At 44.5% G+C, this 13,494-nt stretch overlaps 1 protein-coding gene across 3 annotated transcripts in view; it reads right to left on the bottom strand.

Moving 5' to 3' along the window:
• The window catches only part of LOC147444123 (putative receptor-like serine/threonine-protein kinase At4g34500), a 30,016-nt gene extending 17,126 nt beyond the window's left edge, over window positions 1-12,890 (bottom strand). Inside the window, exons 1-4 of one of the 3 annotated variants that reach the window (XM_086526845.1) lie at window positions 12,799-12,890; window positions 10,500-11,316; window positions 10,118-10,222; window positions 9,908-10,033 (exon numbers count right to left, since the gene is read on the bottom strand). In XM_086526845.1, the coding sequence (XP_086382971.1) occupies window positions 9,908-10,033; window positions 10,118-10,222; window positions 10,500-11,236 (968 nt within the window). In that variant the 5' untranslated portion in view covers window positions 11,237-11,316; window positions 12,799-12,890. Of the gene's footprint in view, window positions 1-9,907; window positions 10,034-10,117; window positions 10,223-10,499; window positions 11,317-12,659 lie in introns of all 3 variants that reach the window. The other 2 variants (XM_086526844.1, XM_086526846.1) reach the window with 2 other exon arrangements.
• Window positions 12,891-13,494: the final 604 nt, after the last annotated feature.

Below are 13,494 nucleotides of genomic sequence, written 5' to 3'. Positions count from 1 at the left end.
AAGTTCTCATCTTCATTCTAGCCGCAAACTGATGGACAGTCAGAAGAGGCAAATTCTACTGTCCTGGATCTGCTCAATGTTATGTGTCAGAGCACAAGGCAACTTGGGAACACCATCTCCCATTGGTTGAATATGCTTACAATAACACTAAGCATACGTCAACAGGTAAGGCGCCATTTGAGATAGTGGAAGGAGGGAAAGTCTTGCCCATTTTACAGACTAAGGACAAGATATTTGAGGGAGACAAGTATGTACAAGATATGGATGAAACATACAGGAAGATAAAGATTGCTCTTAAGAAGACTTAGGCTAATCAAAAGAAAGCTGCTGATCATCACCGCCGTCATAAACTTGTATTTTTACTTGGTGATTGAGTGCTTTTGCGCTTTAAAATGGCCAGGTTAAGGAAAAGAAAAGGCAAGGAACGCTTGTTTCCTAAGCTCAGTATGCAATATTATGGTCCTTTTCAAATTTCAAAAAAGATCAGCGATGTAGCTTACAGGTTGAAGCTATCAGAAGGCTGGAAAATACACAATGCTTTTTATGTCAGCCTTCTAAGACCCTTTGTTGATGATGTGCCAGAGATGAGGAACAACCCGAAGTGGAAGAATTGGATGAAATCCTTGTTCCTGAACAAATATTGGCACATAAGGAAAGGAAGGTTAGAGGAAAGGTTGCAAGACGCTACTTGGTGAAGTTCAAGAACTATCCGTCTTTGGATGCCAAATGGATGGAAGAGCCTAAATTGGTTGATTCACCTCAGCTATTGCAAGTGTATTTCAGATGGAACCCACAGTGACTTGATGTAGCCTTGAGGGTACAATAGAGACTGCTGCCTTGGAACTGTGTAAAGAGATGCTGCATATTCACCCCAAATCTCAGTGGATGTGATAGCCGGTGGGGGGGAATGCTCATGAAAAAATCTTCATGCCTCGCCTGAATCCTGGCTCTGCAAGCTGGTAAGTCCTCTTCTTCCGTTGCACTAGGCGCCATAAGGCTATCTATGACTGTATATGAGTAATGGCTCCCAGGAGCACCTCTCTTTGGAGTGTGGCTCTTGTCTCTCTACACTCCTCATCATACCAACTGGTCTGGGGCATACACCCAGAATGTCGTCTGTGCCCGGGTTTAGGGTGTGTGGGTATGCCTCTACTGCTGCGTCATGTAGAGTCTTTGTCAATATTTGGGTAAGCTCTTGTAATGGGTGTCCCGGCTCCTCTGTGGCCAAGTGTCTGTAAATACTATCCTTGTAGATAGAGTCGGTCTCTGATGTAAAAGTGTATCGACTATACGTAGGTGTTTGGGCCAACGGACCTGTACTAAACTGGAATGAAACTGTAAATGTGAGGAGGGTGCGATCTATTGGTACCCCAACAGGCCTGGGGCCGACTGTAAAATCCTGAATAGATGGTATAAAACTGGGTTGAGCCATAACATTGTCCATTGTGCTAGCCCCATGTCTATGAGGAAAACAAGTGAACCCACTCGCTGCTGGAAATCTCTGTAGGCCATTCAGGATGGCGAGTCCATGTGTAGTTCCCTTGTCTGTCAAACATCTCGCATACTCATTATGCAACACATCCTATGAATACCTGGCCAATCCCAGGTCACTCACATCCAGCTCTCTTAACATCTCCTCTGAGGTATCATAAAAGGTTGTTTGAGAGTGGCCCGTCCTGGCATTGACGTCCCCTATCCCCATCCCTAGAGAACTCTTATAGTTCTTATCTAAAATCATGTATGGTGATTGCCCCTTAGGCGATGCATAGAGAGATGTGCTTGGGGGGAAATAGGATATTGCAGTATAAAGTGGCCTCCCCGTCCATGCTCTCACCCTGACCCACATATATCTAACATGCTCATCTCTCCGAACAATATGAATGCGAGGGTGCAACTCTTCCTCTATGCTTTGATCTCACCTCCTGAAACCGGCCCGTGGGGCGGTGGGCTTTGGCTTTCACCCGAAATTCTTTACTTTAGACACACACACACACAGAACGTGCAAAGGAACCCTGCGAGACGGGAATTAACACTTAAGCGCACACACGGCTCGGAAGCTAGAATGCTCCGAGCAGACGCCGACAACCTGTAGGCCCCAAAATTGGCGCCTCTTTCGGTATTTCTTTTTTCTTTATTCTTTAACAGAGGGAATAAAACCTGTGAATTCTTACAAGCTGTCCCGCATAATCCACCTTTTCTCGCCCGATTTCAGCAGCATAACTATACTAGGACTCTTCACAGACAGTATCCCCACGCAATAGATGACTTTCCCGACGCAAACGGGCACTTTGCAAAACCTGGCGAGAATCTGCAGCACACTGAATTCTCTGTTTTCTGCCCCGAAAATGCGCCAGTTCACCTGCACAGCGGTCCCCCCGCGTCCCCGAACCTCTTGGGGGTATTAGGGACCGTTTAGGGCCGAAACCCTAAACTTGCAAAAATACACAGCAGGCTGTATTTCCCTGTTTTGGGCTTTGTTTCGCGTGCCGGTCGCATCCGTAGCAAGTCCTCGAGCTCCCGCACCTGTAGGGCTACTTGCGCTTTGAATCGGACGAGATTTCTCACGTGAAACCTCTCCGAATTCACTTGTACCTGCTGCGGGGGATTAGCCACTAGCTAATCCAATACCTGTGCAAGAGGCTCTTGCCTCGGCAATCGTGCATGAACCCACACAAATGTACATTAGTCAAATGAAAAGCCCTCTTGTGGGGCATCACATAACTACATGTAGGGGAGAGAGAGAGCAGTGTGTAGTGTGCAGGGCATCACTCCTAGCACCACACTGTACATGAGAGAGGAAGGAAGCACTCCATAGCTCTTAACCTGTGACAAAATGCAAAGTGAGGCCTCTCTTCTCTTAAAATTCAGCGCCCATTTTTTTGCATGAGGCAAGTACATAGGAAAGTGCCACTTGGCACATTTACAAGCATTTACCCGTTTCGGGGTTACCGCCTAAAAATCTCCCGACTAGTTGCCCAGTTGAGTTCGCAGCAGAGTTGTAAAGTGTTCCCCTGGTCATACCGAAGGTAATGACGCGAACACATTTCACGGCCCAAAATAGCAGTTCCCTAATTTTTAGGAGATGCTTCCGTTGGGCTCCCACTGGTCATCTGACCATGTATCCTCATTGGGACCGCATCCAATATTGCAATGTGGCCCAACTGTCGGATACTTTCTGTTGGTAGTCCCACCTTGACTTTATGCCTTTATTGAGTTCACTTCCTAGTATCCACCAACTTGCTAAGTGCGAAGGGGGGACCTAGATGATCTTGCTCTGAGCCTAGACATCCTCTTACTATACGAATTCCAGTGTCGACCACTTCCCGTCTGCAGGTGAAACTACCGTTCACATTGGCCATACAATGTCTGACCGTTTGCTACTTGAAAAAGAGGGTCTCAAAAATAAAACAAAAATCATTGGAAAGAAACCAACAACTAAGGTTAGCAGTTGCCACGTCCTTGTGACATAGTTAACAGCTGCCACACTGATCCTCATCTGGCACATCACCCATGAATGGGTCTTAGAAGACTCACGTGAAACGCATTATGAATCTTCCACGCATCATGCAATTTCAGCCTGTAAGCCACATCGCTGATCTTGTCAAGCACTTGAAAAGGCCCATAGTAATGCATGCTGAGCTTAGGAAACAACTGTTCCTTGCCCTTCATCTTGTTTAACCTTGCCTTTTCGAACCTTAACAGTACCCAATCACCAGGTGATAACAACAATTCACACGGTGACGGTCAGCAGCCTTTTTCTGCTTTGCCCGAGTCTTCTCCAAGGCAACTTTAATTTTCTTATACATTTCATCCATGTTCTCAACATATCGATCTGCCTCAAAGATCTTGTCCTTTGTATGCAAAATGGGAGGAACCTTTTTACCGCCTTCAACAATCTCAAAAGGTGCCTTGCCAGTAGACGAATGCACCGTATTATTGTACGCATACTCAAGCATAGGTAAATACTGTTCCCACTTGCCTATATTATCTGACACATAACATTTCAGTAGATCTAAGACACTAGAATTAGCCTCTTCTGACTGTTCATCAGTTTGTGGATGAAACGAAGACGAGAACTTGAGCGTAGTGCCCATGTTCTCAAACAATCCTCTCCAGAACAAACTGGTCATGCGAGGATCACGATCACTGATAATTGATTGTGGCATACCATGGTACTTAAACACATTGTACATAAACAAGCGTGCCATCTGATCAGATTTTATCTTCTTCTTGACAGGGATAAAATGGGTCTGCTTGCTGAACCTGCAGATAATGGTCCATATACCATCATTCCCTGTTGGCATTCTTGGAAGATCAAAGATAAAGTCCATACCAATGCTTTCCTATGGCTTATCCGGAATCGACAGCGGTTGTAACAGCCCTGGTGCCTTTTGCCTGTCAAACTTGACCTTTTGGCAAACTATGCATGCTCGCACAAAGGCATCCACATCTCTCCTCAAGGTAGGCCAATAGAAGAATGTCTCTACCGCTTTAACTATCGCATCAATACCACGATGCCCTGCATACGGTGGGATATGACTCTCTTCCATGACCTTATGTCGCAATGGCGTAGTGACACAAAGTCTGCCATGCATCATCATAAAACCATCTCTGAGGAGGTAGTGCTCATGATGTTACCCCTCTTGCAACTGTTCAAAGATCCTTGCAAAATCTTCATCGGTAGCATACTGTTCCTTCATGTCATCTAACTCATGATGATAAGGAATTGACACAGCTGAAATTTGTGGCTTTTTTGATAACGCATCAGCCACAACATTCTTCTTGCCTTCCGCATGCATAATCTGGAAGTGGAACATGGAAAGAATGTTTTCCCATCGCATATGCTTTTCAGATAACTTTGACTGTGTCAAGAAGCATCGCAAGGTGTGATGGTCTGTTTGGACAACAAAACAACACCTAAGAGGTAATGCTTCCAACCAGAAAGTGCATGAATCACGGCCAAGAGCTCTTTCTCATAGACTTGCATAGCCGTCTCTGGCCCTTGCAAAATTCGGCTTTCATAAGCTACTACCCGTCCATCTTGCATTAGCACTGCTCTAATGCTACTGCCACACGCGTCACACTGGACCACAAATGACTTCCTGAGATCTGGCAAAACAATTACTGGATATTGACTTTTCCTTTAAGAGACTAAAAGCTGAAATCTCTTTTTGGGTCCATCTGAAAGTGACCTCTTTCTTTTGCAAAGCGTGAAGAGGAGATGCTATCTCTGCAAAATTCCTGATAAACCTTCTATAGTAGGAACACAATCCCAAGAAGTCTTAAAGTCTGGCCATGTCTTGATAGCTTCGACCTTTGCGGGATTCATTCTGACACTATCCTTTGAGACTATGTGGCCGAGAAAGTGGATCTCTTCCAGGAAGAATTCACTTTTCTTAGGATTGACAAGTAGCCTGTGACTGCGCAGCTCTTTGAATACAATGGTCAAGTGACGCCTATGCTCCTCTTCATTCTTTGAATAGACTATCATGTCATCGAAGAACGTCCCAACAAACTATTGATACGAGCGGAAAATCCGGTCCATCATTCTGTTGAACGTGGCAGGAGCATTTGTTAGACCAAACGGCATCACTAGAAACTCATAAAGACCAAATATCGTTCTAAATGCAGTCTTGTGCACATCCTTTGGCCTTATACGAATCTGATGGTACCCACTCTTAAGTTCTATCCTGCTGAAACGATCGAGAATATCATCAATTCGAGGAATAGGAAACTTATTCTTGATGGTATTCTTGTTCAACGCACGGTAATCAATACACATGCGCCATGACCCATCCTTCTTCTGCACTAGGAGCACTAGGGAGCAAAAGGGTGAAGAACTAGGTTGAATCAGCCCCTCTTCTAATAACTCCTCAACCTGGCCCATAATCTCTTTCTGTTGTGCCGCACTAACCCTGTAGGGAGGTCTATTTGGTGGGCTACACCCTGGCATCAAATCTATCCGATGGTCCTCAGGTCTCTCTGGCAGCAATTGCACGGTAATGAGTCAGAAAAACAGTCACTAAACTTTTGCAAAAATGGTGACCTTTCTTTATCTAACACAAATAAATTTGACTAATCATTATCTGAGACATCACATGCAAAAATCAAGTACGCAGAAAGATGATTCTTTATTACAGAAGTGATAGCAGAAGCAGATACAATAGGGACCGACTCTCCTTTTAGCTTTATATCCAAGATGTGAGTTTTGCCCCTATGCTCTACAGTTATCTTTTTGTTGTAGGCATCCAAGACTCAATGCACTTGGAACATCCATGGGATTCCCAACAAGGCATCACATCCTTCCAGTGGCATGATGTAGAACTCTTCTGTGTCCACATATGACTGGATATGCAGACGTAGCTTTCCAATAATGGGAGTAACACACTCTGAGTGGCCAGGACATGCCAACCTGCCTCTGCTGTGTACCCCATCTCTTCAGCTCTGATGCCTAGCTTCATAGCTAACTCTGGTGAGATAAAGTTGGCTTTGGCACCTGGATCAAAGAAGATGAGTGTCGTTTGATCCCTAACTTTACCCCATGCCCTGTATAACTCACTGGCATCTGTACTGGGCCTATCACCCACCATGTCTGGCACCAAACCTGCCGTGGGTTTAGGCTTCTTGCCTTTCTAGTCTTCTTTATCATCTGAGTCAACTGGTCTTTTCCTTTGTGGATAATTGGTAGCAAAGTGACCAGGCTGCTCGCATATAAAGCATTATTTTCAGCCATTAGGACCTTCTTTTCCTCGAGCGACTTGCACACAAAAGGCTTCCTTTTTTGTTTCTTTGCCTGCGCTCCAAAAGTCCCGGCTGAATCCTTTGTCTTTGGTGGCCTTTTCAAACCCCTATGACGCTTTAGGAGCCCTTTTCACAAAGGGCTTCTTCGCTGAATTTTTCTTTTGCTGCCCTCCTTTGTCGTTGCTTGGAAACCCACTGTCCTCTCCTTTCAACAAGGCAAGACCAGTGTTCGCAACTTCCATAAGCTGAGTGAGGGTAGCCACTCTGTTCTTGGTAGAGTAATCGCACACACCAGTACTTCAGGCAGCCCACACCAGTATTTTTCTATCTGCTCTGTCAATGGCACAAATTCGTAAGAGGTCACTGAGAGTAACGCTTTACAAAACCTCCGATTGTACTCCAGCAAGCTCTTGCATGTAACCGAAGTAAGCTGGTGCCAATCTGTCATGACGTCGTCTTCAAATTCATTTGGCAGCCAAGTAGATGCAAACATTTGCTTGAAGTAAACCCAAGTGGTGGGTGCCTGTCCTTGCATTAACAATGCCGTCCACCATGTAAGCGCATTGTCCTTTAAGAAAGTGGCAGCTTTCCTTACTCTAGAGGCCTTTGTAAAATTCCCTCCTGTATAAGCTGTATCAAACTGCTGGAGGAAAGTGAGAGCCTTTGTCTTATCCTCAAAGCCGCTGAAAGTGCTAAACTTCACAGCTGCACCACCTTCTTTGTAAGCTTTTGGCTTTTCCAGTGCCCCCAAATTGTCATACGGAATGGTCTGCAACATGGGCACTGTAGTAGGCATGATCGACACATCTTGGCCATTCACATTTTGCGTAAGAGGTCGCGATATCTGGCTGCTGTCCAGAAAAACCAGCCATGCCAAAATGACCCTGTGGCACCCCAAACTGGCCCTAGTTGCACTGAAAACCCTGCTACATGCCGATACTACCATACATGGAGTTTGACATCATGCCTTGCATACCCCCAAACACTGTTCCTAGCATGTACGGCTGACTTCCAGCGCATAACCAGCCATACTTTGGAACATTGATCCACCCCCGAAATACCTAGGATGTACCGTGGGTGGTGGAAAAACTGGGTGTATTGCCTAGTAACCAGTTCTCTGTCCATTCAAGATAGCATGCGGGCTCTGAAAGGTGGCAGGCTGAACTGGCATAACTTGTGGAATAGGCGTTCTAGCCACCTGTTCAAGCACGGGAGGAACCTGTTTTGGAGCCCCCGACTCCGCGAGTGTTCCCTATCCTGCTGAGTCGCATTAAGTACTTGGGCTTGAGCCCGAAGATGGGTTCAGAGGAAACTTTGAGGAAAAAGAGTTGCTTTTTGACAAAGCGGGGTTGCTTTTTGGGAAAGTAGATGCTTTCCCGCGAGGAGGTCTAGGTCTGCATTGTATTTGTGCATGTGGTTGCATCCAAGGACGCCTGGGAAGTGCTATGAAAGCATTGTTTTCAACTTATAAGGTTTTATTAAGTTTTTGGGCAAGTTCAAACCATTTTTAAAAGGTGACCAGCCGCCCACTTAATAAGTGGGCAGCCTCTGATTAAAAAGGCAATAGATCAGCCAGCTCTTTCTCTTTCCCTCTTTCAAGCAGAAGAGGGGGGGAAAAAAAAGCCGCTCGCAATCTCTACGCGGGAAGCCAGCGTTCAGCTATTCTTACTGTGGCCAGGGAGCTATAAAAGCATCACACGCCCTCTCTCAGAGAGGAGTTGCTAGCACCAGCAAGAGGAGACTACGCCGCTAGAAGACGCAAGAGATCACGAGACTACGAAGCACGGAGGTCGCTTTTCCCGTGCAAAGAGTGAGAAGTATCAATTGTGGATTCACCATATGAATTGTTGTCTCGTGTTTGTGTGTTTACAGGTGTACTTCCTCTTCACGAGGGAGTAGGAGCAGAGGAAGGCATGAGCGTCTGTAGGAGAAAGCGCTCTGAGGAACTAGAGCCAGGTCAGCCCAAGGGTTTCATACCCAAGTTAGGGAAGTAGAACCACGGATCGGAGAGAGGTAGTCTCTCGAGTTGTGATACGGAAGTGGGGATTCCCAAGTAAGGACTCCATGTCCGGGAAAGCAGAGTTGTTCTGCAAGAAGAGGACTCTGGGAATAGAGTCGGAAAAGAGTTGCAGGGATGCCATTCCCTGAGTCTGGAATGTGAGATCCAGAGGGGAGAACCTTGGTTCTCAAGGATTTGGAATAAGGAACGGAAGTTCCTTGGAATAGGGTTTTGCCCTAGGAATAGGAAGCCGAGGTTTTCGGGAACCATCAAGTCTTATTCTAGAACGAACGTGGTAATACGTTCGGTTCAAGTGCTTGTATAGACTTCTCCTCAGTAATAAAGATACTATTACGGGGGGGGGGGGGGGGGGGGACCAACCCATGACGAGCCCATCTTCTGGTCCCCAGTACTGTGTCGATCTTCTCTCTCTCTCTCTCTCTCTCTCTCTCTCTCTCTCTCTCTCTCTAGCTTCAGTAAAAAGTGATAAATCCTATTTACCCGAATTTATTTTATATTGCTATGCACTCCCATTTGTGACAAGCTGCCTCTATTCTCTCAACCACTGATCTACCCTGTCAAGGATGCGTGTCTACAGGAGTAACATTGGATAGGGCCTTCACCATCTGTAAAGGCAGACGTCCAAGATCACGAGGACTTTGCTTACAGAGCTTCACCATGAGCAGATTCGAGCCAACCTAGATGGATACACTACGCTGACCAAAGAGCACTCCTATTACTCGTGAGTTGTAGCCTACAGCTCTAGAATCATTCTAGAGGTTTTCCTTTTCTAGTCTAGCTAGGGATTTGAGTAGATTATGCTTCCATTTTTATTGCATTTTATTGTGAGAGATCTCATCATCAGTGGAACCTTGCTCTGATCTCATGGGCCTGTTTGACCTTTAAGGGACATTAATATATCTTTCTTTCCTATCTTCTCTAGTAGGGTTTAAAATCATTCTCTTATATAGAAAAACAAAGTAGCTAAGCGAGCGAGTAAGAAATGGTGTTGGATAGTGCCACGTTTATCATCCGCTGAACCCCCGGCACTAGAACTCTCAATAATTCAAAGCAAGGAGCTTGTTGCAACAAAGAAAGGGGGTGTCTATTTGAAGGTGAAGGCTTTGCTTAAGTGATCATTGCTACTAAACTGTATTGAAAGCTTACCCTTTTGCAGTTCCAATGATTATCTTCATTCGCATATCCCATGACAAGGGCTTCTTCTCCCCTAAAGATCCATGCAGCCACTGGTCCAAATTTCCATTGTCAATGTATTCATACACCAGCATCCTGCTGAAGGTGAGTTAGTGCAAGAGAACCTCTGTTTTCCCTGGCATGAATTTAAAGGTTCAAAGAAGCTCCAGATGCTTTACCTACCTTTGTGGACCTTCCATACAGTAGCCAAGCAGGCGAACTAGATTCTTGTGTCGCACTCGACCAATTGCCTCCACTTCTACCTTAAATTCTCTCTCAGCTTGGCCTCTGCAAGTTCAAGTCGACACAAGAATTGCGTGAGAAATTAACTTGCAAATGCATCAAGAACATTTGGCAAAGTAGGGCCTTGGATGAAGCTTTTGAAGTGCATTGCATGCAGAGGAAGAAAAGCTCAGAGAAGCAGGTGCATTTATGAATTTTGCAACTTATCGGTAGCAATGAGTCTGTTATTCCTGTCCTTCTCAAAACATTGAAAAATACACCGCTTTTAACCAAAGTCCATCTCTCAGCATACAGACGTTATTCACTTCAGGAGAAGAAGTACCGGGTATTTACTAATTTCTTCACTGCCACTGTAGCGCCATCTATTAAGATGCCATGGTAGACGATGCCATAGCCACCCTTGCCAACAATCTTGGAGTCGGAAAAACCATCTGTTGCAGCTTCCAAGTCTTTAAGAGAATACCAGTGCCCCCAGCCAAGGTGTGAAACAAGTGCGTCGGATGGGGAAGGACAGGAAGGACCAAATGGTAACACCTGTTCCTCGCCCTCTTTCATGTCAATAGCTGGTGGAGCATTTGATGCGGACTCAAGTCCACTCTCCAAATTGGTTTGCTTGCTGATTTCTGATGAACTTTTGCCAATTTCATAAGAGGTTTTGGCTGCAACAAGTATTGATTTGTGGGTTTCTGCTGAGCTGGGAATCTCTGTGGAGCCATGGCGTATGTGTACGATCTCCTTCTCAACGGTTATTCTATCTTCAGATATATTGCCAGAGGAGCTTGTAGGCTTCTCTAAAACAGTTTGTGGAATGGGTTTTGGTGGTACCATGTCATACTTATGATGTGATGCCGCCGCGCTAAGCAGAAGATTGCGGGAGCTCTCTGTATTTACAATGGGTAGCTTCACAGCATTCCGACTCTTTACTTTCCTTTTGTAGTTTATCCATATGGTGATGGAGCACACAAAGAGGACTAAGAAAACTCCTACTACAATAGCTATCACTGCATATACTTTTAGTCCGAAAAGACATTCCTGAGTGAAGACATCCTTGAACGACATTTTTCAAAAGCACCAGCAGGCGGTTTCCACCTGGTTATGCTTCACCCATTTGTGTTTGTGGCAATGACTGACAGGAAAATCTGAAACACAGTCCAAATCAAGTGAATTATGGGCATGCTTTTACAATTGGGAAGCTGCAAGTAGATTATCTTTATGTGCCTTAGACGGAAATCCGTGCACCAGTAACATGTTACTGGTGCAATTACACCAAAATCGGTGTATTTGCAAAAGACTTGCATTGTTGCATATAAGACAAATAACTGATGCATGCGTGACTATGCACGAGGGACAACTATTGCAAAAAGTTACTGATAACTGTGCATCGTGTGAAACCAGTATTTGCTCTTTGTGGGGCTCTCTGCAATGGGGCCTATTTAAGACTTTTTGAACCAGATTAACCAAGGCAATCAAGTAAATTTTTTTCCATCGTAGTACTTTCTATCAATAGACTAAGCATGAACCAGATAAACAGCCTTCTTAAAACTTGCTTATCCATATCATGCCCAACGTGTCTTCCAAGAGGGATAAATGCAACAAAAATTGTATGACAATGATAAGACACAATGATGGGAATTTGGCCTAGTTTCATCAAAGCCGGTCTGTTAAGCGTTGCTCTATGTGACTGCTATCGTAGTAGGTGAGGAGCCGAGGACTTCATTTTGGCTGGCTTTCTCAACATTTACAACGGTGGTTTTTTTTTTTGGCTCTTCACACTCACAAAAAGTTTAGGTTCCAGGGCAAATTAAACCCATGCTCTTTTTTCTTGACATGGCAGAGCCCCAAAGGATTCACTAGTAGTACTATCACCCCCTTGCACCAAATTTCCTTTTTGACACCTGCATACAAGAACCTCCTTTGTAAAAATTATCTTTTTTGCCTTAGTTACCATACGGTAACAATTAGTTAATACCCCAGGGCAGAGCAAGAAACTGCAAGAAGAGACTGCAAGAACACTGAGAAACAGAAAGTAGTTATTGCATCAACGAGGCAAAAAGCCAACCTTGTGAGCTAGCAACCCATGAGCAATTAATGATGATCGTATAAAGAACTTGAATTATTGCAGTGCAACATAGGCTATGTGTGTGTGCAATTGAGCAAAGTTGGGGGACAATATAATTAAAGTAATGGCTTTTCTGCTGATAATTATCAATCAAGTTGTCCCAATAAGAACCGAGTCTACAATTGGAGCTTTCAAGGATTGGTCACGCACTCATTGGTATCGGTAATATATTACTGATGTAACTATGCCAAAATTGGCATAGTTACAAAAAGACTACCAAGGCAAATAATTGGTGCACTTGTGACCATAGTTATTTCAAATAATAACTGATAACTATGCATCGCTTGACCCAGTACCGCCTAATTAGAAGAGCTTGTATTTAGCAGACTTAAGCATCCATGGAGTGGAGTGTGTGGTCGATACCTCCGCTTTCGTGCAGGGCTGAAGTTTCACGACGCTGACGGCAGGCTTAAGGATGCGTGGAAGAACTTGAACAGCCACAATTCATGCTCCCATTGTTACCAACTGTGATCCTTTTGAGTGAATAAATTAGAGAGAGCACCTTTCTGTTGTTGCTCGCGCTCGACCGCGCTCCGTTGCGTTTGTCGGACTTTTATCAATGCTTTGAGGGCAGCCGTTGTGGTTGTGTGCTACCTGTGAAAGAGAAGGGCAGGAGTGTAAGCAAGGCAAGAGAGAGAGGCATATGATGAGTTGTAGCTACCAGCAGGTGAGAAAGGTATCTCTTGGGGGGAAGAGAGAGAGAGAGAGAGGAAGCAAAAGCTTAGAAGAAGCAAACATGGCGTTATATCACAGCATTGTGAGAAAGCAGGCCGTGTGTGTGTGTGTGTGTGTGAGAGAGAGAGAGAGAGAGAGAGAGAGAGAAAGAGAGATTATAAAAAAATTAATCAAATTTCCAGAAATTCATAAACATGGCATAATGCCAAGAATTTGCAAGCTCATAGTTCGTTTTGCAATCTCACTGGAAAATAGTATTTTCCAAACTTTAGCTGCATTTTTCAATCACCATAACAGAGCAAAAAGGGTATTTTCTTACTCAATTTTTATCAAGTCTCTACAAGTCAAATATGATAGAGAATTATTAATTAAATAGTTAATAAGTATTTTATTAGGAAGTTTTAACGTTTTATTAAAAATTAGAATGCTGGGCGAAGATGACGAAGTGTTGCAGTTGCCGGGTTGATTTTGTCCAAATGTGGGTTTTGTCAACCGCAGAAAACTAAGAATGATGGGCGATCAT

The sequence above is a fragment of the Adiantum capillus-veneris genome, chromosome 13 (genome assembly GCF_014529385.1).
Source record: "Adiantum capillus-veneris isolate H3 chromosome 13, ASM1452938v2, whole genome shotgun sequence".
In the NCBI taxonomy this organism is placed as follows: domain Eukaryota; kingdom Viridiplantae; phylum Streptophyta; class Polypodiopsida; order Polypodiales; family Pteridaceae; genus Adiantum; species Adiantum capillus-veneris.
Note: the sequence above shows the minus strand (reverse complement) of the source record. Positions and strands in the feature narration are given on the sequence as shown.